Genomic DNA, 25,943 nt, shown 5'->3' with positions numbered 1-25,943 from the left:
AGGCGGCGCGCAGTCAGGAGAGAAGATTAAAAGATGGAGGAGGAGAAGTAGGAAGGAATGGAGAAACTGGGGAGGGTAAGAGAGGGGGGGTGTACTGATCCTGCATTATATCAAAAATAATTGTCAGAAGAGGTCATTGTGCCTGTATGTTATGTAGAAACAGCAATCTTTCTCATCAACCTCGCCGTCTCCTGCATAGCGAGGTATTTAATTAGACACTGATGGGTTCAAAAAAATGCAAAGGGAGGTGAAAAATTAGGTAAAAAAAAAATCTAAGTGAAAGTGAATACACAACAGTGTTGCACTCGTGGCCAAGCATGGGGTAGAAATGCAAGAATACAGGGATGGATGGATGGATGGATGGATGGATGGATGGATGGATGGATGGATGGATGGATGGATGGACGGACGGACGGACGGACGGACGGAGGTATAGATAGATTGATCGATCTATATGAATCGATACATGACGGATGGATAATGATTTTCTTTTTCATTTCAATTACTGAAAATAATTGTCAAAGACACAAGAGCCCACCCATCCAATTGATTGCATTCATCCCCTGAAAGGTCATGGGAAAGCTAACACCTGTCTGAACTGATTAAGATGTGTTCCAACACTTTTGTCCCGACATTTGGCAGGCCCAGTGGATGTATTGATCCAGCAGTGACAAACGGAGGGGTTATAGTTAGCCCGTTGAGGGCCCTCACGATCAATCTCGTCCTCATAGAATGATACACACTTTAAAAGTGCCGGGTTAAAAATTGGACAGACCTAGGAAGTTGACACAACTTCCGGTTGTTTTGCAAAAAAATATAAAAATCCATTTTTTTTTACCTAGCAGTTTTAAGAGTAGGCACATTTGGGGCATTAAGAAAATCTGGTGGTTCCTTGACTTACAATTTGAATTTCCTCTGTGACCAACCTTATAACTCAGTTTACTAGTAAATGAAATAATTTTCTCTATTAAAATGAACAACGGGCACTTATAGAAACAGGCTGGATGCATCCATCAGTCAATCTATGGAGTTTGCCCACCTGCACCACTAGATTGGCATCACCATGACAGACAGAGTTGAGTTTTGAACTTCTCTCATCACAATTTCCCCGCTCCCGGCCTTATAACCACGAGAGCCGAGCCCTGACCTCCTCTGACCCAGCCGTGTGACCTTTACACACGTCTGTCCCTTCGGATGATTTGTGACCTCAGCAGACCGTAAATCACTTCAATGGAAGACGTCCCAACTTGTGCTGACTTGTTGCCAAATTATTTTGCACATGTGTATTCACTTGACATTATGCGTCCCTCTTTTGCTCTTCTTTCAAACAATGTAATGTTCCATCAAAATAATTAGCCAACTCCCATTATATTGCAAATCACTCCTCGTGTAGTATTGGAGAAAAAGTGGCGGATCATCACCTAGTATTTTTGTTTGTAAATCCACAAATATGTGATTGGTCACCATGTTCAGCTTTGAAGCATCAAGCTGATGGAAACTGGGCAAGCAAGAAAACAACTATACTAACATAATTCCCCCCCCATTTCCATGCTCTTGATCATCACACGCATACACACACGTTACCTGAGGGGGTCTGAGCTACCCCCCACCTTCTCACTCCCCATACAGGCCTTCACCCCACATGCTCATCTCAATTAATCACCCAGCCAAACAGATGTCTGGAACAAAGGAAGGCTCTGCAGGCCTGTGGCATGTAAAACGGGAGGGGGATGAGTTAGGAGAAGGGGGAAGTGGTGTGGTGGGGATAGAAGAGATGGAGAAGAGGGGAAGTGAGGGAGGAAGACAGGAGAAGGAAGGAAGGAAATAGTAGGCGAGGAATGCAGAGAAGGATGGATGGAAGTAGGACAGAGGATTACAGAAGGAGAGTTGAAGGACGGAAAGAGGAGGAAGAAGAAATGTCCAGAACTTAACTAGTCAAATTTTAAAATCTCACTACTGATAGTTTTCCATTACTAGTACTACCTTTGGCCTAGGAGTACAATCTTAAGATGACTAAAAGTGCTACTAGTCACATTCTCAAATTTGCAAGTTAACATCTGGCAATTGACTAGTTATAATATTAGCACAGTTTTGTTTCACTAGTAACATATCAGCTCATCCTAGTAGGTCAAAAGTGGCCCGAAGAAAATGTTACTTCGACACGGTCGTTCCTCTATTTTTGTGCCTTCGATGCGCTACTCGTGCTCTGAAGGACAAACAACATACTAATACTGTACATGGATTTCAATCGAGATATAGAATAAATGCTAAGAGCGGCAAGCAGTGGCGCATTCAGGTGGCCTTTGCAGCGCAGGATATTTGTGTTTCGAATTTAGTTAGCGTGTCATCTGCGACCTCGTGTTGCTCACGACATGTGACGACCATGTAAAAAAAGGAAAGTCGTTTAAAAAGAGGAAGTCAGAGAAGACAACAAAAGGCCCTCTGCCAGATAAAAGAACATCAACAAAACACTGGGTAGCAAATGACGCTGCATCGTACTGAGGAAGTGTGCGCCGAAATAGAGCAAAGATTGAAAACCTGCCAAGATAAAGACAAAGGCCCGCATTTGAAGTGTCACTTTTTGCTGCGATACTGTCACAAAACAAATGGCAGCCTTGACAGCTCCCGGTTGCTTTGAACGCCTCGCCGTCATCTTTTATTCACAAATGCAGATTTTATGCCTTTTACAGCTTGGATTGTAACCTGTTGTTAAGCGCATGCTACCCCCCCGCTCTCGATTTTTGTGTTGAATTATTGACATCAACATAATGTACAGATGGAGAGAGCGTGAGGAGGGTGGCTGAGGGGGAAAGCGGGAGGGAAGAGGAAGAAGAGAACAAAACAAATGTCTTCAGTCGGGACTTTGTAATATGGCCACCATCACGTCGCAGTTATAGAAAATATCTATACTAAACCAACATACTATAATAGTATGACAGAAACATACATAAAAATTTAATAGCATGACAAAACCTAAAAATAAAAAAGGTTTTAAATGAGCATTTCATGACCAGTGTAAGGATTTCAAAGAAGGGATAAACTCTGGACAACCTATCAAGGGATAAAAACCGCTGATGTCATTGAGGGCCAGCACTCGGGCCCTGTGAGGATGATTCTTTTTTTAATTATACCATAACATGCTTTTATGAACATGAGCCCAAACTATGAATACCACTCTCTCTCACCCTCTCAATCTGCCTGTAGAGTGAGTTACAGATCACATCAGCCAGGCAGACAGAAAGGCAAACAGTCCTGCATCTCGCCTTAAATCACAGCGGCTGTGAAGGGAGGCTGGAAAGCACGGGAGGTGGAGTGACTTAGCAGAATAAAATAACAATATTGGACCTTTTCATCCATGAAGTTACACGTACTTGCGGGTGGCAATATCTCAGGCATTTATTTTAGGAAACAAAGCTTTATATAACTTACATGCCATTTGAATAAAATGTGATGATTTCTTTATTCATTTTCTTGTTTTTTTGATGGAGAAGAATTATCCTAAATATTATTCTTTAAAAATTAAAATGGAAAACAGTTAAGCAGTTTGTGCATCATAATTACGCCCTTGCTCATTTTGATGTGCGTGATTTGGTCACCGGGGGCAGCATAATATAGTCCTGCATACAAAATAAAGAAGAGCCTCAAAACTACAGTAACTACTAGTATTGTAAGTAACTCAGTAAAGTGCTGTAATATTATTTGTTTTTCGCTACACATGTGTTGATGCACAATCCACATTCACATAATGGATGCTTAAAGCATTAGATGCTCCTCCATAAGACGGTCTATGTTTTTTTTCATTTTTTTTAGCATTAAACTAAGCTGTATTTGAAGCAAAGTTTTCCTTTTTCTTGTGTTCAATTATGTTGTTTAAATGTCTACAGCCACTGAAATAGTAATACTCGTTTCATCGACTGGGCATGGCATTACACAGCGCCGATCTCGTTTTAAAGAACTGTCCTGTGTGTTTTACCTTGCAAGTCAAAGCAAAAAAAATTATCAGAAAAACATATTTGCGCGTAAGGAATGAGTGAACGATTCCCAACATCAGCCGAAAGAATGAAGACCATCAGAATGATGCCAAAAATGAGTCATTACCTCTCAAAATGTAAATTAGTGACAAGATTCACCACAAGGTTGTTAAAACTGGAGGACATGTCACTCATCGCTCATTTCGTGACTTTACCCTTGGGGGAAAAAAATGGTTGTTTGTGTATAAGCTGCCTGTTGAGATGCTTAGTCATAATTGTTTGGGATGTTTGCACTGTTAAAAAACCTATTTTAGAAAATCAGAGCTGCGTCATCCTTTCCTCCACCAGAAATCTCACCCCACTTTTCACTCATCACTCACACTTGCTCCACTCTCTTGCGAGTCGGTGTCAACTCGTGTTTTCACCTCGGTGTCACAACATCACACACCACACGCACATGTTCACATACACACACACGCGCATTCAAATGCCCCCACCCTCCGTTTCACTCATCACTCGCACTTGCTCCACTCTTTTGTGAGTCAGCGTCAAGTTGTGTTTTCACCTTAATGTCACGGCATCACGACTCACACACGCAAGCACAGACGGCACAACCAGAGGCTGGCTTATGTTAACGTTGTGTGACACTCACAGCGCTGATCCCAGGTCAGTCATTTGAGCTCCATCGTGCCCTACAGCGGATAAAGAGATTGGAAGAGATTATTGCACTGGTTTTGAGTGGGAGGTATTCATTTAATATAGGCTCAATACAGGGTGGGCCAAAAGGAGGGTATCCTTTGTTTATCGCAGGGGGTACAATGCAGGCCACCCCTGCCATCGAGGAAATCCACAATGTTGACACCATATTTATTATATTTTAAAACTTTATGCATAATACCAATACAATATACAAGTGCAGGTATTTTCTGTCCACTTGTCCATTGCTAATTTAGTCTATGTTTATTGAGCCAGCACTAATTCTGAATGTTGAAAAAAATAAATTGAACATACACATATGCGACACGTATGCGACATATGAGAAATGTTATCAAATGAACTAGAGAATAGCCTGTTAAGTAATTACCACAATTTCTTGGAATAAATATTAGAATGTATGTTATAAATGTAGGTCAATGGTTTTGATTGTGTTTAAAGGAGAAGTCAAGTCCAAAAATGTCTTTGTAATATGCTCTGTGCTGCCCAACTAGTCAAAAACACAGGGTTGTGATTAGTGTTTCGTTTGTGGAATATGACATAAACAGGCAAAATCCACCTGTTTTATCCATCTCAGCGGGCGGCCATTTTGACACTTGCTGTCGACTGTCATCACAGTTGCCAGGTCTCAGGTTGCAACCAATCACAGCTCACCAGTTTTCTGAAGCTGAAGCGTTTTCCTGGCGTCAACCTAAATGGCCAAAAGATTACAAATGACTTTGTGTGTGTGTGTGTGTGTGTGTGTGTGTGTGTGTGTGTGTGTGTGTGTGTGTTGAGCTGTTAAGGAAGATGTGGTGAGAGTGAGCTAATGAGAGTTAATTGGCCATCTGTCTGAGCTTGGTATCAGGCAGGGCATTAGGCAGACAAGTAGTCATGCCACAGGGGAAACAGGAACACCATCACTCCTTCACCACATTTTTCCCTTATGCTCATCTATTTTAAAGCTTTAAAAAATAAAAATAAAAAAAATCCACTTCTGTAATCATAAGATTTCCGGTCAAAGTATCTACTGTACTGATAGTTACATACCGCGCTTTTGCAGGCAGAGAGTAGAGTGGGATTCCTACTTCTCCCAATGGCATGTCAGATTTGTGCCTCCCTCTGGTGGACAAATGCGAACACTGCAACCAGATGCCAGACAAAGCATGGGAACTGCCGCTGATATGATAAAATAAAGTAAAAAAAATAATTCTTTGGGGCTGGGGGGGGCAATAGTGTATATAATAAACATTGTAACTTAATATTTGTATTTAAAAAAAGCTCAGGAGACATTGTCATTTGCAATTTTATCATTTAAAAACTTTTTAATAAATTTTAAATAACTAATTCATGGAATTGTATCACATTGGAAAAATAAAAACAAAAAGAAGACGTTTGCAAACGCAATGTACTAGTTACCAGATAAACTACAATTAGTTACCTTCGCTTGCTTGCCTTCTTCTTCTACTACTAATTTCTTCTTCGTTGTAGTTCCCATGCGTCTGGAGGCCCCTGTGGCTCTACACTGTCCTTCATAGACCAGTCTTGGTATGACATCATATCATTAAATGCTTTATTGTACACCACACTCTATAAGAGCACTAAGCACAAACTTCACTTCCTGATTGCGCCCATATACAAATCAGTTAACGTGTTGAGGGAAAAAAAGGTTGCCGTGTGTGTCCGGTAACGACAACTCCCCAATTGTGAGGGTGTAACTTCCCTTTTCTCCACTCGGTGTCGCTGGTTTAGTGGCTAACCTGACTCCAAGCTAACCCAATTTAGTCAATAGAGCTCCAGGCCGGTAACTGGAAATGCCTTGGGAGCTCCAGCAGCCCGGCTTACGACAAAATGGATCTGTTATACATTTCCACTAACCGAAGAGCTTGTTATTTTGGGTGCGATGATCTGGACTAAAGGACACGTTGTTCGAGCAAGGCTGGCGGAACACTTACCCGCCTTAAGCTAACTAGCTCTGTGGCATTAGCCTCACTGGCCGGCTCGGGAAATATTACACCTCGTTTCAGGACACCTTTTCTGCCTTTTTCTATTTGGACGGCAACAAGAGGAGTGTGAGATGCACTGGGGTGTATTGAATACCGTGCTCTAACGCGTTGGTCTTTTCGTGGGCTCGCGATCAACGGCTGCATTGTTCCCCCCCTCCTGCTCCCTCTCCTCATGTTTGAAATGGAGACCCACGTTTCGTGCCTTTTCCCCGAGATCCTAGCCATCATCTTCAGCTACCTGGACGTGAAAGACAAAGGCCGGGTGGCCCAAGTGTGCACGGCCTGGAGGGACGCGTCTTACCACAAGTCGGTGTGGCGGGGGGTGGAAGCCAAGCTGCATCTACGTCGGGCCAACCCTTCCCTCTTCCCCAGCCTCCAGACTAGGGGTATCAAAAAGGTCCAGATCCTCAGCATGAGACGCAGCCTGAGCTACGTGATCCAGGGCATGCCCCATATCGAGAGCCTGAACCTGTGCGGCTGCTTCAACCTGACGGACAACGGCCTGGGCCACGCCTTCGTGCAGGACATCCCTTCGATGCGGGTTCTCAACCTGAGCCTGTGCAAGCAGATCAGCGACTCCAGCCTGGGGCGCATCGCCAAGTACCTGAAGAACCTGGAGGTGCTGGAGCTGGGTGGCTGCAGCAATATCACCAACACGGGGCTCCTCCTGGTGGCCTGGGGCTTGCACCGGCTCAAGAGCCTCAACCTGCGCAGCTGCCGCCACGTGTCAGACGTGGGCATCGGGCACCTGTCGGGCATGACGCGCAACGCGGCCGAGGGCTGCCTGGCATTGGAGAAGCTCACCCTGCAGGACTGCCAGAAGCTCACCGACCTGTCGCTCAAGCACGTGGCCATGGGCCTGGGTGGGCTCAAGGTGCTCAACCTGAGCTTTTGCGGCGGCATCTCCGATGCCGGCATGATCCATGTGTCGCGCATGAGCCGGCTGGGCAGCCTCAACCTGCGCTCGTGTGACAACATCAGCGATGCGGGCATCATGCACCTGGCCACGGGTTCACTGCGTCTATCAGGCTTGGATGTGTCCTTCTGCGACAAGATTGGTGACCAGAGCCTGGCGCACATTGCGCAGGGCCTTTACCGGCTCAAGTCGCTGTCACTGTGCTCGTGCCACGTGAGTGACGACGGCATCAACCGCATGGTGAGGCAGATGCACGAGCTCAAGACGCTCAACATCGGGCAGTGCGTGCGCATCACCGACAAGGGCCTGGAGCTCATCGCAGACCACCTGACGCAGCTGACAGGCATCGACCTGTACGGATGCACCAAGATCACCAAAAGGGGCCTGGAGAGAATCACGCAGCTGCCCTGCCTCAAGGTGCTCAACCTGGGCTTGTGGCAGATGACGGACAGCGAACGCATCAGGTGAAAACAATCTTCCACGGATCGCAAACTCTCGAGGGAGAAAGTGGTGAAATGTTCTCGCGGTTCTGGGTTTCAATCTCGGGTCCATCCCCCGCCCTTCGTATTTGCATTTGTTTTATCCAGGTACTCCGGCTCCCTCACACAACCCCAAAACGCGTTAACTTCATTGAAGACTCTAAATTGTCCCTATGTGTTGTTTGTCTTCATTATATGTACCCTGCGATTGGCTGGCAACCAGTCCAGGGTGTGCCCCAAATCACCCAGGCATGGGCCAATATTATATTTTGACGATATGACCATGTGCAAAAATATCGCAGTAACATAGTATTAAAATTGCTGCACTAAAATTATTGAAATATTTAGGCAAATTAAAAACACAATTCTCTATTTTAATAGTCTTTATTATGTTCTAACAAAATTTAAAAAATTAGTATAGAAGAAATATCTATCATGTTTAAGTAATTGTTTTGAATCTTCTTAGTCGCAGTGTCCTTTCTCGTGAGCTATTTTAGAACAAACCCGTGGACTACATGTTGTCCTTGGGGCTAACTAGTACCAATTGGCACTTTTTTTAAGGACATTGCACATTAATGATGACCTGAACCCCCTGTCAAAGTAATAATTGGCCCATGCCTACCTCTGATCTTAATGACTAGAAGCGCTATAGAAAATTGACTTTTTATTTTAGTTTCAAAAGCACGGTGAGCTGGCGCTTATTCAGGGTTCAAATGTCAGCTCCATCCTTCCTATGTGTTCTCCTCATGCTTGCTTCCTTTTTTGCCCACGTTTCAAAAATATGCATGTCAATTGAAGACTAAATTGTCAGGTTTTTTGTATACAACGTACGTGCCCTGAAATTGGCTGGCGACCAGTCCAGGGTGTGCCCCGCCTCTCGCCCAAAGCCACCTGGGATAGGCCAGAGCAACTTAATCATGTGTCCAGTTATTTAGCTACCTCTCCCACACAGCAGTGCCTACAGCTCAGCACTAGATTATGACATCACATAATTTTTGCAACTCCAGCACAAATTCTGATTTTATACAAACTAAAAAGATTTATGGTAATAATAATCGGTAGGTATTTTTATTCTTAAGTCTGGCATAGCTGCTGGAATTTTTACTCCTTTTTGGCTGATATATTTTTTTTAAAAAGTAATATTTTTTTGTATGCTATAATTTTGTACTTCAAATTGAAGTTGTTTATACATTGTGTAAAATGCGGCCACAGTGTTCCAAGAGGGCGCCACACCAAAAAAAAAAAAATTCCCTGTGCCACAGTACTACAGCCTTGTGACTTGACGGCTGAAAGGCTTTATGCAACAAAGAAGCAAAAAATAAAAACTGTTCAGTGGAGTTTTCTCATAAGGAGCTTTCAATGATAGTCTTGAGTATTTTTTTATGTAAAAAAAACAAAACAGTAATTTAAGATGTTTTATATTCATACTGTAGTGATATTTATGAATAAAGATGGCAAATATGTTTCAATTGCATCTTGCATATGTGGAGTTTTTCTTAAATAATGTGTGTGCATGTTGTCTGTGCACTTTGCAGGCCTTGTACATGTTACCCATGTATACATATTCAGTGAGTGTATACTCTATATACATAAATACTTAGGTACTGCATCTTTTAATGAACATGTGGATGCACGTGTAATATACATAGTACATATCTAGTACACACATTACAGTGTGTATATTTTTAAATAGATGGGTTTTATTACATGCATAATGCATGTATGGGTGTGTTTAATACAAGCAAGTGTTAAGGTTTGTGTATGTAATTTCAAGAAAGCCAGAAACAAGGCTTATAATTTATTCATTTACATCCATACAAAATCCAAACAACTCAGAAATATGGCCGGGCTTTTTTTTCTTCTTTTTTTTTTGCAACAAACAGATCCAAGGCAGAACACATTTCTTTTACGAATACCAAAACAAAGGAATTCCTCTGAATAATATAAAATTTAAAAATAAAGTCACTTGAATTCCTCGACAGATTTTGTTTAAGAGATGACATGAGACATTAAGTCAAATGCAAGAAGACACACAGACTGAACGGAAAAGAAACACACACTCTTGGTCGTTGCGGTGGTGAGTCCACCTTGCAATTCATGAAGCAAGTAAGAACAAGTTGCTTCCTAGACTGGAGCTGCATTTTCTTCCCAGGCCTCCCACAGAGTTACAGTACAGCGGATCAGCCAAAGTCCAACAGTGAACTTCCCATTTTCCCCAGAATAAAATTTATTTCAAGCTCCACTTAACGGTAAATATTTTTAGAATTACTTTATGGGGCACTAGGACTTTGGAGGTGCCACTGTAACTGAAAAGAGCTTGACATAGTTCTTTCAGGCTTATATGGAGCTCACTGACAATCAACACTAAATGTTCAAAACAAAAAGTATTTTCTTCCCATCACACCTGGTGTGGAAACATTTTCTTTTCCCAAGTGACGCAAATTGAATTTTTTGTCACTCCTGGAGATTCTGTGCAAACATTCATTGTATAGCCATACAGTTAACATTTATACATACCTACGCATTTATGTTCATATATTTCTATAGAAGATTCTCCATACTTAAGACAGCAGTACTCACACATTTTTTTTCTCTGTGACAAAAGTAGACAATGGCACTGCTTAGTATTTTTTTTTCTTCTTCTTTTCAAAATTTCAAAAAAGAATGCACGACATGGCCCACTTACCTCAATTCAGTCACAACACGTGTTAAATATCACTTTATTTACAAACGGATCTTAAAAAGTCAAATTAAAAGAGCCCTGAAGAGAACACTGAACAAAATTAGAGCCGTTACTTTCTTTTTGTGGCATTTGGCCAACTGAACATTTTGTGCCTTGTAACATCTATTAGGAACTTGAGATCAATACCAAATAGATCACAGGGACCAATTCTAAGATTGTGCCTTGAGAGCACCAATAGTACAGGGGGAAAAAAAACATCCCCGGGTTAGGTCGGCTCCTGTCTCACCCACCCCCAACCTCCCGTACATGCTTCAAGGCCACTAGAACGTTCTCCAAAGAAACATTGCATACCTCATAACAAGTGAACCCAATGTGCAAAACCATTGACAGAATAAAAGTTTAAAAGCGCCCCTCTCTCGGTCTCTCTCGTCTATATTATTAAAGGAGACAAATTATGAGAATTGGCTTTTTAGTGTCATGTAAAGAAATGCAGTGGAACCTTGACTTACAAGTGGAACCTTGACTTACAAGTTTAATTACAAGTTTAATTTGTTCCGGGACCAAGCTTGTAACTCATCTGACTATCAAATCAAGTTTCCCCACTGGAATGAATTGAAATTCCAATAATTCGTTCCACCCCCAACCAAAACATAACGTACTATCATTTTTGTTTTTTTTACTTGATTAAAATGCAAATTGTAACTTCCTGTCCTTCTAAATACTAAAAAAACCCAGGAGCATTTCAAATTGTTCCTATTCTAGTCACAAAGTTGCTAAATTAGCAAAATTGAAAAGCTGCCCCATTTCCTTGCATTCCCTAACAATGAGGGGTCATAATATTCTTTCATAATATGTCTCCTTTAAAATGACTACAGAGCAAGACCCCTGGCAGCTGAGCCAGGCAAGTAACAAAAGATGTAATCCCAAAGATCCATAGCTCAGAGATGAAACTATGTTCCCACCAGTAGCTTGCAGTCCATAAGGGAGGGAATTCAGACTGGCGTGGTCCCCAGCACACCACCGAGCACGAGTGCTTTCCTTCCCCACGTGAACAACTAATGAAGCCCTTTTCCGTTAAAGACTCAACATGTGACAGAACTGTGCCTGATTCCACTGCGAATGCCTCCAGCCACAGAGAGGAACGCCAGCAGTAAACGTTCAGACTTTGTGCTCAAGTATGAGATTTCAGTACAGTGGAACCTCTAAAAAACAAAACCAATTTGGAATTCAATTGCAACTTTGGGGGTAATCCCACCTCAGAAATTAGTTAAATTTTGATTTTGAATCACCTTTGTGTGCACGAGACCTCAGAGTACCTTATTAGATAGAACCTTGCTAGTTCTTTTCTGTTTGGATTTTCATAACACCCGACTTGTGATTATTCAAGTGTGGGCTGTGAAGTTCCACTGTACTCTCAAAGTGTGCAATAATGTTGCGTTATGTTAAATATTGTGCTATTTCTTTCACTTGTGTCTTAACACAGCTGGTTAAATGTCAATATATGAATCAAATGATGTCAAAATGGGACAGGAAAGCACTTTCAGGCAGGTTTTGGTAGTTATTGTAGCCCCGTGGGGAGGGCCTTGTCAAAAGCTGGAGATGAAATGGCAAACCTGGGTCGCTCCCGTGGGTCAGCACGACTCCTCCAGCGCATTGACAACCTGCTCCAAGATGTCAGGGCAGCAGTCGGCAATCTGCTGCAGGACGCAGTTGGCGTACTCCTGCAGCTCACCGCTTTCCTTTTCGCACAGCTCTAGCTCCTTCTCCAACTGGAAGGTAGGGGGTTACCGTCATTTATTTGGTTGAATACCCCGTATTACATTTTCAGGTGGACTGTCTCTGTAAATTTCAAGTCACACAAACTGTTCCCCATATGTTTAAATGAACTCAGCCACTCAAATGTATGTGCTCCTCCTTTACCTGTTCCGCCGTCATCTTCAGGAGCTCCTCCTCCCAGTCGTCCGGGTCGCTGCGGTGGTAGTGGGCAGGCGGCGTGAGCTGGCTGAGGATGCTCGGGTCGCGGTCGTAGCAGAGGTCGGTCAAGTGGGCTATGTAGAGCTTGAGCTTGCTGCGGTTCTGGCACAGGGCTACAACAGGGGTTATCATCTGTGTGGGGGGGAAAAATGTTGAGACTTTGGTGGAAGCGGAGAACATGATGACAATTTACACCAGTCACAATACACTCTTTGATTGTGATTAAACACGGAGCCAGAACACTGCCACCAAAACAAGTTTTCGCATGGAAAGGGATGAAGTAAAATCAACATAGGTTATTTCATTGACTGTTTTTTTTTTTTACAGGAGGAACTTGACTTACTAAATAAAGAAAAGAGATGGACAGAAATGCTGAATATATAGAATGTTATTTTTCTGTGGTATCTTTATCAGTGCCAAAAGATGTTTCAACAATAAATCATTTTCTACAAAGCTAATTTTTACTTTCAATGCCAAAAGTGGTATTGTGCCATAATGCTTACTGATTAGAACATCATTAGATAAGACATGCAAAACCCTGATGTTCTGTCGAATGCAATAACACTGGTCAACAAATTTGTACTAACATATTTTTTTTGAGTCACACATGGTAAAATCCATATTGAGCAAGCCTTTGATAGGTCATTCTGAAGAAAAAAAATCTCATAAACCTGATGTGCTCGAAAAAAGTAGGCATTTTTAAATCAGCATTCAAAATACTTTGAGGGAAAAATGAAGCCATCATTCAGTAAAAATTGCTGTTGACCAGTGTAATTAGAGTCCTTTCTTTATTCCGTTCACTCATGCAGACACACATAGATAATGAAGAAGCACTTGAGACCAGCAAAGATAACAATGAGCACCAACACAGAAGGCAGGAAAACAATGAAACAGAAAATAAACAACCCACACAAAGACAAACAAACGCAAGATGAATAATTGGCAAAAAGGTGGAATGGCGCAGTAACAAAACACATTTGTTATTTTAGACAAGCTCACCCTTGGCAACAAAATGGCAGAGAGAGAGAGAAAGAGAGGGGGGCGGACACAATGTTGGCTATGCCCAAATACCCTCCTCATCATCCTGTTAGGCCAGGTGCAGCGGTAGAGAGGAATATTTGGTTAGTGTGTGTTCAAAGTTGAGCACCAGCACACATGATTATCTTAATCTGAGAGGTAAGGATGAAAACAGAAACCCGGTTGTTATAGGCTACCTGGTCTGGGGAGGGCCTGTGGTTTGTATGGTCAGGGGCTGTCTTTAGATGTTCGTCCTCATAGTTGTCTGCCATCAACTTCATGCGGTTCTGCGTCTGATTATTTACCACAGAAACAAATAAACAGTCAGGAATCTGAATATTTGTCTATACTTGTATTATTTCAAAATTTAATCATATTTTGTTGCATATTTTGTTTATCAAGTTAGAAGCCAAATGTGATGGTGGCAAAACGCATCAAATTCCAATTAATTGTATGGGTGCCACTTATTTATCTGAAATTTGTCCCACCCACCTGCTGCTTGAGTTGTTGCACCAGTCGATCTTTCTCTCGTTTCAACAAAGACACTTCATCCTGAGTCTTCTTTTTCTTGGAGGAGGACAACTCCAGCAGAGCAATGTTTGCATCCTTCTCACTAATGGCCGCCAGCAGCGCCTCTTGCCTGTCAGTGTGGGAGAGGGAAAAAAAAAAAAGCAGCTGTTAAAAAAATAAAATAAATAATCCATCTAAATGAGCCACAGAGTGAACGCACATTTATTGCGATGGATTCGATCCCAGCACAACCACAATTGGTGAAAATGTCAATCAATAATCAGTCCTGCTGCGAGTCCTTACTTCATTTCCAGCACTTCCTCCAGATGCTTCCTGCGTTCGGCTCTAAGGGTGGTGAGATGAGCCTCCTTTTCGCACAGAGACTGCTGGGTGGAGGTGAGTTTGGCCCGCATGGATTCTAGCTCCTGCTTCACTTTCTCCATGGCTCCAAGCAGTTCCTCCATCTTGAAACACACACACACAAATCGGTTAAAATAAAAGGAAAATAAAAGGAGAAGGAAAAGCTCCGATAAAAACATAGAGACACATGATGGAAGTGGAAGGGATGAGTGAAGTAGCATTCGGTGATGGTAGAAGTTGTATTTACTTGCTATTTACCGAGTCTATACACTCACTGGTCGCTTTATTAGGTACGCTGGCACAAGCTAATTCGAATATCAGAGCCCCAAATTCAATCTATTCCATCCCCCATGAAACACCATCAACATTTTTGTAAAACATTTTTAACGAGGAAAGTAGCACTCTACAGTTTTGTACTTTATAAAAAAAACGTAATAAAAAAAATGAACTAAAACGCAAAGAATAAACGGCTTGTGCATCATGACTCAATAATCTGTAGTAATATTAGATGTTTTTCGCAGCGGCTAAAGAATAAACTGTGTCTTTCTACACGTGTTTGTCTTACAATATCTGGAATTGTCTTTATAGTTTTTCATTGAACTTCAACTGGGAGTGGCAATAAACAATTTGAAGGGAGCACATGGTCTTTATTTTGAAGAATTGCTCAATTGATTTTGCAAGTGTACCCAAGTACGCATGACACAAGCAGAAAGTTTGTGTTTTCTTCAATATGCAACTCCCATAAGCACTTTCATAAGCAAACATGACAATTACACAGCAACCAGTCCAATATAATTCAATACAGTATTCCCCAAATATACCCTAAAAGGGGTTGTAATTTCCTAGACGTGCCACAAAATGGTGGCAAAGTACTACTTAGCTCCTGTCTTTACATCTCCATCAGTCCTTGGCACCAAGATGCCCCAAGAAGGTGCCAAAGCAATACTTTTATATTAGACAGGCTTTAGCCAAAACACTAAAAGAGTCGGAAGGAGGATTTCTACGCAAATAAAGAAAGTTCTCCCAAGGATCATTTTGAATTGCAAATAGTGAAATGCGAACATGCAGGGTGGGGGGGGACACTGTACAGTGGAACAAATAACGCCTTTGAGTTACTTCCAGGCTGCATGTGTGCAGAAGGTGTTGCTGTTCACGGTACTTTGTCGCCTCTGAATGAGATTCTCTCACACACATGTAAAGATAAAGGGCTCGTACCTTAGACCACTTTAAGTGGGCGAGGTTGGACTCATGCATTGCATTGAGTGAGTACTTCTGACAGGCGGTGAGTAGCGGAAAGAGAGAAAAAAAAATGACAAAAGAACTGAAAGAAGAGGAGCGGTGGCCAGCAAAGAGGAAGGATGTCAATTTAAAAACAAAAAGATGATGACCACAACCCTGGTGAGGTGTGATGTTGGTCCTTTGCGCTAGCCATGGCCATACCTGTTTCTCCTGCAGGGACCTGGCAGCCTCCTCCTGAGCAAGCACCATCTCTCGCTCGGCGGTGATCTGAACGCTCTCTCTCAAGGCCTCCTCCAGCTCCTCGATGCGCTCCGACTTCTGACGCAAAGAGTCCTGTAGAGCGACCGACCGGCAGTGGGCAATCAGCAAGTTCATGTGAATCTGTTGTGCTGAGAGTCATGCCTCACCTTCACCTGCAGTGAGCTCTCAGACATGTTGTCCTCGCGCTTCTTAGCCTCGTCCATCAGTCGGGCATTCTTGCTTTTTTCCACCTGTTCTTTGTGCTTCAGAGATGCCACCTTCTTTGTCTGATCTTTCATCTGCCTATAAAGGACGAAAGAATCAACTAAAGCAGTGTACACACAATGGGGCCAAATCTGAGCATTTTCCATTGACCAAAAAAAGTCATAATGATCACAAATAAATCCTCATGGTGGTGAATGATGAAAAAGATGATGCAAAGATGTAAGGAGATGTACTAACCTGGAGGCCAAACTGTCAGGATGAAGGATTTCCATTGATAAGGCAAGAGAGAATTAAAAGAGGGTGTGTAGAAATTAGGAGAAGGAAAGTGGAAGAATCTAGAAAGTCATTAAAGGGGACTTCCTTTACTTCTACAACCTGTAAATCTATCCAGCCCTATCTTTAGCGCTTATTGGATCATGCGGGTGTCCGTTTTTTTTCACTTCCTCAGTAACGTTCATGGGAAAGCATTTCAGAGACACAAGAAAAAAACTCACCCCTCCAGCTCGTTGATCTTCTTGTCTTTGTCATTTTTCTCATTTTCCATTTCCCGGAGGATCTCCAGCAGGCGGTCCACCTCGGCTTGTGCTTTCCCAGAATCCTCTTTGTGGCGGGCCACTTCCTGTTTCAGGCTCTTAATACGCTCCGCCAGCTCGGTGTTGGCCTGAGCTTCAAGAGTTGCATTCTGAGCCTGGCAAGATGAGAGAAGAGCGGGATGTGAGGTGTTAGTGGCCTGCCGTGTTGTCATGACGCCATCTTACCCTCTTAAGGTGGTTATCTAGTTTGAGACACTCCTCCCTCTTCTGCTCGAGGGCGATCTCCAGACTTTTTAGTTTGGAGTCTTTCTTCAGGCCGGAGGAGGCCAGCGATGACGCGTGCTCTTTCAGGTCCAGCAGAGACGTCTGAGCACATAAACCAAAGCAGAAAGAAAACATTTCCACCTTATTAAACTAACACAGCAAGCACAAGTCATAATGAAAGGAAATGAAGATGAGCTGCGTTGGGAAGTGAATTGTTATTACCTCCCTGTCTGACAGGTCTCCCTGCAGTAAACTCAGCCTCTCCTTCAACTCTTTCAGCTCCTTCTTGTTGGAGTCCAGCTCTTCAGTCTTCTCTCGGTCGTCTCTATCTCGCTGCTCCTTTAATCGCTCTATGATTCGTTCCTTCCATAAATAGTCAAGGAAATAGAACATATTCATATATTAAAACATTAGTCGTGGGGACCACAGTATTAAAAAATTCAACACTCACACTTTAAGTGTGAATTCGATTATACAAAGCACATTCATAGAGAAAGAGCGTGGTGTTTAGTAAGACATTCATCTGTTACCTTTTCAGCGAGAGACTCCTCCAGCGTAGTGAGGGCAGTGTCTGTGTTGGATGTGTCAGCCTGCAAAGACTTGACTCTCTCCTTTAGGCTGCTCATCTGCTTCTCCTTGTCCCTCAGCTGCTCCTGCAAGTTCTCAATCTTCAAAGGGAATACATACAGTCAGCCATGGCATCATGAAAGGGCTGTCCAAATTATAATTTGCAGCCCGCGGTCCATTTGTTTCAATAAAAATCAACAATATAAAAACAATTGCTTGATAGATTGGATTAAGTGTGTTGAATAAATTCAAGGTGAAGAAAGTCAACAGTATCTACATATTTTTACATTTTTCTGTGTGCTGCCCTTGGAGGGAAAAGTTTGACTTTGCACTTTTTTTTATGTTTTAAGCTCAAATCACCTTTTTCTGAAGCACGTTGACTTTGCGCTCCTTCACCTCAAGCATGTCCTTGAGGTCATGGATCTCTCCACTAAGCGTGCCTTTCTCTTCGGACATTTCTTGGATCTGCTTGCTCTTTTTATTCAAAGTGGCCTCCTTCTCTTCCAAGCGCAGACGCAAGGCATCCACCTAACCAGGAAAACCAGATCAGACTAGATCAGCTGAATTGCATTTTCAATAAATTCAGCTGCTTTTGGACAAGTCTGCATTGGTGGGGATGGGCAGGAGATGTGAGTCTGAGCTGTGGTTTGAAAGTGATTGTGCCATACCTCTGTCTGTAAAATGGCGGCCCTCTGTTCCTTGGCAGTGAGAGACTCCTTGAGGACCTCAATGTGCTGTTTGCTGTCTGAAAACTGGTTAGTGAGCGTCTCCAACTTTGTCTGCAGGCCGAGCAGCTCGGTGTCCTTCCGGGAGAGGTCTTGCTTCACCTGGTCCATCTGGGGGGGAGGAGAGTGGAGACAAAACTCAACAACAGCTCCTTACTCGAGTTGCAAAGGGGCGGAAAACTTCAATAAAAGCTAAATTCCTGTTCATACCTATGGAATGTTCCCAACTTTGAAAATCCACAGAAATTATTAATTGCGCAAGTCGCCTCCTTACCAAGTGCAAATTTAATTTCCCCCACCAAGAACCTCAGAATTTGTCTGACCTTGCTCTTCATGAACTTGGTGTGGCTGCGGTAGACCTCCATTTGCTTCATCTCCTCCTGTCGCTCCTCACAGCTCAGAAGCCCATTTGACTTCATCATGAGCAGCTCCTCCTCCATGTCCCTCAGGCTTCGTTCCATTGAGTTGATCTTTGCATCCTGGGGGTGATGAAGGTGTTCTAACGCAACTGGCATCCGCAAACTCGAGGTCAAATACAGTCCTCACCTTCATGTCAATGACTGTCTGTAAAGCCTTTGTTTTGGTGGACTCTGGTGTTCCCTCATATCTGCGATGCAGCTCCTGTTGACAGACAAGATTTATTTAATAATCCTGTGAAAGAAATTACTTCCACTTGTTAGTGGAGAAAAAGATACAAAGATATATTGTCTTGACTTTGATAGTACGTCATTTTTGTGTAATAAATGTGGCAGTACAGTGTTGATGGAACATGGCCTTACTTCTCTCAACGCAGTTATCTCTCGCTCTCTCTGATCTAGTAAACTTTCCAGGTGATGCCAGTGCATCTCTGCATCAGCCAGCCTCCTGGTGCGCTCCTGGTCCTCCTCTGATGCCTTAGCAGATGGACCTGATGACACATTGGAATAGTGTGGTTACATAACAGAACGCCTGTGGGCAGCTAGGAGCTGCTAACACATAAAGGAGAGATTTTGGACAATTTCAACGGCTGATGTTTGAAATGAATTGTACAAATGTTAAACCTGAACCAACATTGGGTGAAAATTTCCCCCCACCTTTGCTTTGCAACATCTCCAATAGTTTCTTGATGGATTCATCTCGGGCCCCAAGAGTTTGCTTCTGCGTCTCAATTCTCATCTCCATCTCCTCCAAAGTTTTCCTAAGAAGAAAGAGTTCCTTGGCCTGCCTGTCGTGTTCACAATGCAGCCGCCTAAAGTTCTCTTCGGTCGGTTCCGACGCCAGGGCCAGATCCCGGCCTTGGCTGGCGGGGTCTTGCTGCAGCAGCTGGTTTAGATCCCGCTGGATCCTTAGCTCATCCTGGAGTGCCTGCACGGTCATCTGGAGGTGCTGTGGGAAAACATTTTGTTTTTTGCATGTGTGCGCATCTTCGATCGCTCATTGTGACGTCGACTTTTGTAAAGCTGGCGTCACATTGATGGCAAATGAATCGGCTAAATCATTACTTTCACCAAAAATGTGGGATCAAATTAAACTCAAATATCAACACTGTTATTCTTCACCAAAACTATTGTGATTGCTCGGCGATGAGAAATCAAAATTTCAAGAAATAGGATGAAGTTCAAGTTTTGAGAACAGAGCCCGACGCTACATTTTTTTCCCATCCATTGCCTGTCTCGTGTAAGTGCGCAGCAAATAAACGTTATAATGACCAGGTTTGTTGGTTAAGCATTTAGTTTTGTTTAAAAAAAAAAATGACTGTTGAATGCGATGAGTCATAAAGTTTGGGTGCGGCCAGTGCAAAAAGTTAGTCTCTAGCCTTGTTTGACTATCCAATAAAAGGTTTGGCGGAGGTAATGTAAGGTAAGGAGGAAATGTGGCCCTTTCATCATAGCAGCGGTCGGGTGACGCAATTGTGAGTGGTGTTACATTGCACACTCGGGGTGAGGCAAGTGGTAAAATCCAATCAGGTCATGAGCCCCTTTTCCATGGATTGTGGCAATTGGCCCCCTTATTGCTGTCATAAAGCAAGACCATGTCACACACTCGTCTCAAGCCATAGTGAGACTTGTCACAAGGCACAACAAAGAGACAAGTCTGCTTTCCTTTCAACCCCCCGCTCTCTGTTTCTTGCTCCCCCCTTCACTCCCAACATTTACATCCAAGTTCCAAAAAGTGTTAAAGACGCAGTTGTTTGAAGGTATAAAACAACGCAGCGTCTATGCTAATTTCTGTTAGCCTGTCTATTGCGTTTGGTATTCCGGAATATGTTAGCGGGCAGAGGCGTCAACGTTTCAAACGGTGTCACTTACCACACAATCTTAAGTGTAATAGCGCAAATGAGAAAAGAAGTCTTGCGACATGTTCCACACTTGAGTTAAATCATTTTGTGCCTGCCAGTTTCACACCCTTCTTTACCCTAACACTAGAAAAAAATTAAGTATAGTGTGTGTGTGTGTGTGTGCGCGAAAATATCATGATGTAGACCTAGTTGACAGAAAATATTAAGTGGGTGGAATGTTATTCAGCTATGGTGACTTAGTCTGAGACTCCAACCCGGAACATACATGTTAAAAATACTCAATGTGTGATTAAAACATGTAAATTGCCACAAGAGGGCCCACGACTCGGTGAATCATACACATTAATTAAAAAGACAAAGTGTGTTGAGCTAAAATTAAATACGCCAGGAGGTTCCATATTGCAATTGGAAAAGGATGAGTGAACAGATTATTAGGTAAATGCCTGAAGGAGAAAAGAGATGCTTAAAAAAATACACAGGGATTTAAGATAAAACACAAAAGTAAACAAACAGCAACAACAGACAGTGGCCATAATTAGGAGAAAACAAAACGCCTTGGAGGTGCGTGTGTGCCAGCATGGGAGAAAGCAGACATCTTTAAATTACAAAGCCACTTATTAGCCCCCAGCTGCTCGGGAATCACTGGAATTAAACCACAGTGATTCTGTGACAGTGTGGGCAAACTTGAGAAATCTGCCCTTTCATTAAGGAACCCGACGTAACAAAGGATGTAAGGTACCCTTTTTTAATTTCGCTGAGCTCACTCAACTATTATAAAGTAGGTTGAAGGACATAAACTCTTTCAGGGGGAATACTAGACCATTCGAACAAGCATAGAATCTAAAGCATGCATGCAATCTATTCCATCGATTAAAAAGGAGCATATCACTGCATACGTACTCGGTATATAAAGGATAAGAGTGTTAACAAGAAAGGAAAACCCTGCCTGGAACTTATATTAATTAAGAGACAGGTAAACACAGTAAAGGCGACAGTAGGAAATTAATACTTTTGAAAGCACCTTTATGTTTCTCACTAAATGGATTAGTTCTTTACAGTTTGGCTAAAAGTCTAACCAAAATTGCAAATTCTCTTCACTTTTTATAATATTACAAGCATTTATTTAAGAAATCCCTTCTTAACATAACTGGAACAATAATATTTTTACTTGACTGAATATTTTCTTTGACTTGTGATTTCAATTTCAAATTGCTGTTATAAATATACATAATGAAATACAGGGACACTTGTGTATATGTCATGATGTCAAGGTGTGATGATACATCAGGGGTGCAGCCATTTTAAAATTGATTATTCTACAGACTATCGCATCAATTACATAGATAAAATTTAATTGATTATGACACCTAATACAATTACAAATGTGCATGTCAGGTGCAGGTAGTATTTCAGACCACTTGGTGTGGTAATCCTCTTTTTCTACACTGCAGTATCTGTAACTTTGAGTGTATGGGGCTTTAAAAGGCTGAGCCTGGCCTGGTGATTGATGTGAAAGAAGGATTTAGCTGTTGTTAGCTTATGTTAGCAGCTAGCTGTGGACTAGCTAATGATTAGCCAGGCTGTGTGTCGAGTCGAGTGACTTCCGTGGACATAGAAGCTTGTCGATGAATGTACTTTGAACCTATTTATTCTGTTACCAGTTCTTCAATGGAGTTATTGACAGTGCACGGGATGCTAAATCTCTCCTTGACCACTTATGTGGTCATTACAATATGTTCTAACTCACGGTGGTAGTCTTTATCAAATTAGCTACTTTGCATCATGCTGGATATCATTATGTTCATGTTGTTGCTTTGCTGTTGACACAATGCACTTTATCGTCTTTCATAAGTGAAAATGATCCCACACTTATTTCTTTTCCTGACTGTTTATTCCTGGCATGCTGCCATTAGTTCTACACCCTGTGGCACTTGTGAACATTAGTCTGAGTGGAAAAGTGATCCCTCCAAACATTCAAAGCAGAGGTCCTGCTTCATTGTTTTTTGTAATATAATGTTTTGAGTTATTTGATTAATCTTTTCAGCCCTAAAAATATATTTTTATTGCATTTTCACAGTCACAGTACCTCTCTGAGGAAAACAATAACTAAAATATGGCTCGCAATGAAAATGAATTTGATAGCCCCGATCGAAGCTATCAAAGCAAGCAATATAGAATCATTCACCTGAGATTCATCTTGAATCACACGGTATTGCTCCTTCCACACACAGATCTTCGACACCTCATCTTTGCGGAGCGCTCGCTCCTTTTTCAGCTCTGGACTCCAAAATGTTTTGATGGAATTCATGGACGAGCTCAGCTTGCTCTCTTTGACTTCCACTTCCCGCCGCAACAATTCGTTTTCCCGCAGAACCTAAGACAAGCAGAGATCAACGCAGGGGAGACGTGTCAAGAATTGCATGTACTGTTCCATATATTTTTTTGCCACCATGCAAACAACTTCATTGCACGATTAGATTTGTAACCTCTCAGTAAATACCTCTTTGAGTTGGGCCTGAAGGTCCAGTATGGTGTTGTCCCTCGCCTGCCTTAAAGAATGGGGTACCGTAGATGCCATGTGGTGGTCCCCAAAAGCTAAAGCGTCGCCCGCCATAAGGCCCGCAGGCAGCACTGTGCTCGAAGGCACCGAGGTGGAGATGTTGGGTGTGCTCGCTGCCACCACGCCGCCGCTGTTCCTTGATCCGTAGGTCACCCGCTGCCGCCCCATGGTGGTCACAGCCCCGCCTGCACTTTTGGGGAGGTGCTCCCCCACAGCCACCTCATTGTCGCTCAGGTACATCGGTCCCGAGGTGGCATATGCTGCGTTGAGGGACTGGATGTTCTCCATCGAGAGCGTCTTGCCTCCCGCGCCACCGGGACCTCCTCCGCTGCCCCCGGTGCTGTTAGTGCGACGGTGGCCCATGCGGGGGGAGCGAGGGAGGCGAGGGGAGCGACCCGATCCCTGATTAGTGCCCCCGCCTGCATCCCTGCCTCCACTATGGTTGGCATCCCCTCTGCCGACCGAGCGGGCGCTACCATACATGTTCTGAGCTGAAGAGTCAAGGCAAGCGGCAAAAGTAGGGTGGGTAAGCTCAGATGCAAGCTAATGATCACACTGATTTGTGCTTGTGGTTGCTCAGTTAGAGGCAGAAGGCACAATGTTCATGATGAAAGAAGTCTCTCCACTTTCACTGATAGGCGACATACACAGATATCCTATTCCCAACAGGAGCTGACACATCCACCGTTGCTAAATGTGATGTCGATCTGCAGAGAATGTAAATTGAAGTTTTGTATACATTATGATTAAACATTCACCAGTCACATCGTTAGGTACAACTAAACCTCTATCAAACCATCCATCCAACAACCCCCTCGTACCAGTGATTCCTAACCACTGGGCAGTCGTCCAATTTAACTTGGTGCTGGTAGTACCAATCTTCTCAGTTCATCGCACCAGCACATAATTTGGTTGTAGGTGTCCTGGGGCCCTGACCAGCTGACGCTTAGTGGAAAGTGAGGGAGTACACCCTAACCTTGTTGCCAGTCATTCAGAGGGCACAAATAGACAACCATCCATTCACACTTAGGAACAATTTAGAGTCTTCAGTTAACCTATTATGAATGTTTTTGGAATATGGGAGGAAACCAGTCATTTTATATGTAATTGTATCATTGGTTTCCATCATGCGCAGACAGAGAGCGAGAGAGAGTTAGGTAGATAGAAAAAAGTAGACACCACTAAAAAACTCAGGTGCACATATATGTCCAAAACGCAATACATGTTTTCCTAACATACATCCATGCAAAATCCTGCAAATTGACCCAGGTTCTAGTGTTTTAGGGGGTGTGACAACTTTCACCACCACTAAATAAAAGATCGAAAATGCATTATGTAACAAACGCGATCTTAATTTATGGTCGTCATCGTGGGCTTCCTTGTATTTCTGGAGGGTAAGAGAGAATGAGCTTTAATCGTCAATCTTGTTGTCTATATACCCACCACAAATGTAACCCTCAGCCTGCGTGGCCTTGCTAGCTGGCTAACGTTTCATCAAACTACCGGCTGACGGTGACCGCTAAATCGTTTCAATGTGGAGCATTTCCCCATTTGGAACAAAAACCCCATTTGCTAGCCTCATGTTTGTGCGCGTTCAAAATTGATTATGTATGACAAAGGCAAAATGTGACGTGTTGACGTTTACGTGTAAACTAGCAGGGGAAGGAGGGGGAAAGGGGGGATTGTCCACAGTGGACGAAGGGGGAGGAAAAAAACTCCATCGCTGTACAAATGGATACCAAGATAAACACTAGTCTGTCATTTAACTAGACAGCATTATTTATCCAAAGGCAACACACGATCAAAATGTCAAAAAGCAGAACAGGATGTTTTTTCACACAATCCCAAACGACACCGAACACGGGTCTGCCGTGGTGGAGACACCCTTAAAATCGAACAGTTTTCCTAAGCAGCTTTATATGTATTTTCTATACACGCTGGTTTGTCATTGAGGGGTTTTACATACCTGTCATTCCCGTCAACCAACGTTCAATATGACATAGGTTGATGTCTTCCATGTACGTGGACAAGCCAGCAGAAGCTCTCCTTTTCCCCCTCGCTACTAACACAATAGCCAGTGCTTAAAACGTCTGCAATAAACTAGCTTTTTAGACGTCTGCTACCATCGAAAATCAGCCTCGCTTCCCCAAACAATCACACAATAGGCATTCGATTGCAAAATAAATAAATTTTAGATGCTAGTCGCTCGACAGTTGTCTATCAAATTTTGCCATCTTTTTTGCCAGCAGTTCACGAGAGCAAGCCAAGGCGCTTCAGTGACGTCAGCAAGCCTCCGATGCGCGTTCCCAACACTGTCCTAGCCGCGCATGCCACGCTTCTGTTTCGATGCGCGGTCACGAGAAAGAGACGGCCACATAGGTACACAATGTTTTTTTATTAGTCGCGGCCGTGCATTTGATACCTGAACCTAATATAATGCACCTAATAATACCACCATTATCATGTCACGACTGGTGCACCTCCTCAAATGAATGAATGAATAAACATCCACATTAGCTAGTGAAAGCAGTTTAGCCAAGAGAAATGGTGAAATGTATTGAATAGATTTTGCAAATACAATATAATGTATTGTATACATTGTATTGTATACAATCTAACATTAAAATTAAGTTTGCAGATGTGCAGACAGCATTGTTAAATTTTCTTTTCAAGTAGGCTGCATGCAGTTAATTTTCAAGTTCA

The 25,943-nt window shown here is 42.9% G+C and overlaps 3 protein-coding genes across 9 annotated transcripts in view; 1 reads left to right on the top strand and 2 right to left on the bottom strand.

Annotated features, from left to right (window-relative positions):
- Nucleotides 1–7,219, bottom strand: part of LOC148396357 (genetic suppressor element 1-like) — a 43,253-nt gene extending 36,034 nt beyond the window's left edge. For 4 of the 6 annotated variants that reach the window (XM_088378740.1, XM_088378746.1, XM_088378745.1 and 1 more), the window contains exons 1-4: nt 6,106–7,219; nt 5,715–5,806; nt 5,245–5,376; nt 4,624–4,663 (exon numbers count right to left, since the gene is read on the bottom strand). The gene's annotated coding sequence lies outside the window, so the exon portion shown is untranslated. Of the gene's footprint in view, nt 1–4,536; nt 4,556–4,623; nt 4,664–5,244; nt 5,377–5,714; nt 5,844–6,105 lie in introns of those variants that run through there. The other 2 variants (XM_088378741.1, XM_088378743.1) reach the window with 2 other exon arrangements.
- LOC148396356 (F-box/LRR-repeat protein 14-like) lies at nt 6,402–9,534 on the top strand. Its single transcript, XM_088378749.1, has one exon. The coding sequence runs from the start codon at nt 6,843–6,845 to the stop codon at nt 8,052–8,054; it is 1,212 nt and encodes a 403-aa protein (XP_088234875.1). The 5' UTR covers nt 6,402–6,842; the 3' UTR covers nt 8,055–9,534.
- A 316-nt stretch (nt 9,535–9,850) lies between these two features.
- Nucleotides 9,851–25,574, bottom strand: LOC148396355 (ELKS/Rab6-interacting/CAST family member 1-like). Of its 2 annotated transcripts, none has more exons than XM_088377767.1 (20): nt 25,207–25,573; nt 23,181–23,947; nt 22,866–23,054; nt 19,476–19,767; nt 19,182–19,309; nt 18,949–19,023; nt 18,726–18,881; nt 18,346–18,513; nt 18,038–18,205; nt 17,641–17,778; nt 17,333–17,473; nt 17,072–17,212; nt 16,808–17,001; nt 16,256–16,391; nt 16,050–16,181; nt 14,553–14,713; nt 14,232–14,379; nt 13,937–14,032; nt 12,669–12,854; nt 9,851–12,517 (listed from the first exon to the last, which is right to left on the bottom strand). In XM_088377767.1, the coding sequence occupies exons 2-20, from the start codon at nt 23,721–23,723 to the stop codon at nt 12,380–12,382; spliced, it is 3,330 nt and encodes a 1,109-aa protein (XP_088233893.1). In that variant the 5' UTR covers nt 23,724–23,947; nt 25,207–25,573; the 3' UTR covers nt 9,851–12,379. The 2 variants fall into 2 exon arrangements, 1 of the variants encoding a protein (XP_088233893.1); XR_015858907.1 differs by lacking the exon at nt 9,851–12,517 and adding an exon at nt 13,722–13,806 and having other exon boundaries at nt 12,706–12,854; nt 25,207–25,574.
- Between the last annotated feature and the right edge of the window lie 369 nt (nt 25,575–25,943).

Source organism: Syngnathus floridae, chromosome 6 (assembly GCF_059516105.1).
Source record: "Syngnathus floridae isolate MCC-2025c chromosome 6, RoL_Sflo_1.0, whole genome shotgun sequence".
NCBI lineage: Eukaryota > Metazoa > Chordata > Actinopteri > Syngnathiformes > Syngnathidae > Syngnathus > Syngnathus floridae.
This window is presented reverse-complemented; position numbering and strand designations above follow the sequence as displayed.

What these genes read in the sequence shown, in the direction of transcription:
- LOC148396356 (XM_088378749.1), top strand. Translation starts at nt 6,843, where the DNA reads ATGTTTGAAATGGAGACCCACGTTTCGTGCCTTTTCCCCGAGATCCTA.
- LOC148396355 (XM_088377767.1), bottom strand. Translation starts at nt 23,723, where the DNA reads ATGTATGGTAGCGCCCGCTCGGTCGGCAGAGGGGATGCCAACCATAGT. An exon ending in TCAACGTGCTTCAGAAAAAG is followed by an intron (nt 17,779 to 18,037) that starts GTGATTTGAGCT and finishes TTCCCTTTGAAG; the next exon opens with ATTGAGAACTTGCAGGAGCA. An exon ending in AGGAGTCTCTCGCTGAAAAG is followed by an intron (nt 17,474 to 17,640) that starts GTAACAGATGAA and finishes TATTTATGGAAG; the next exon opens with GAACGAATCATAGAGCGATT.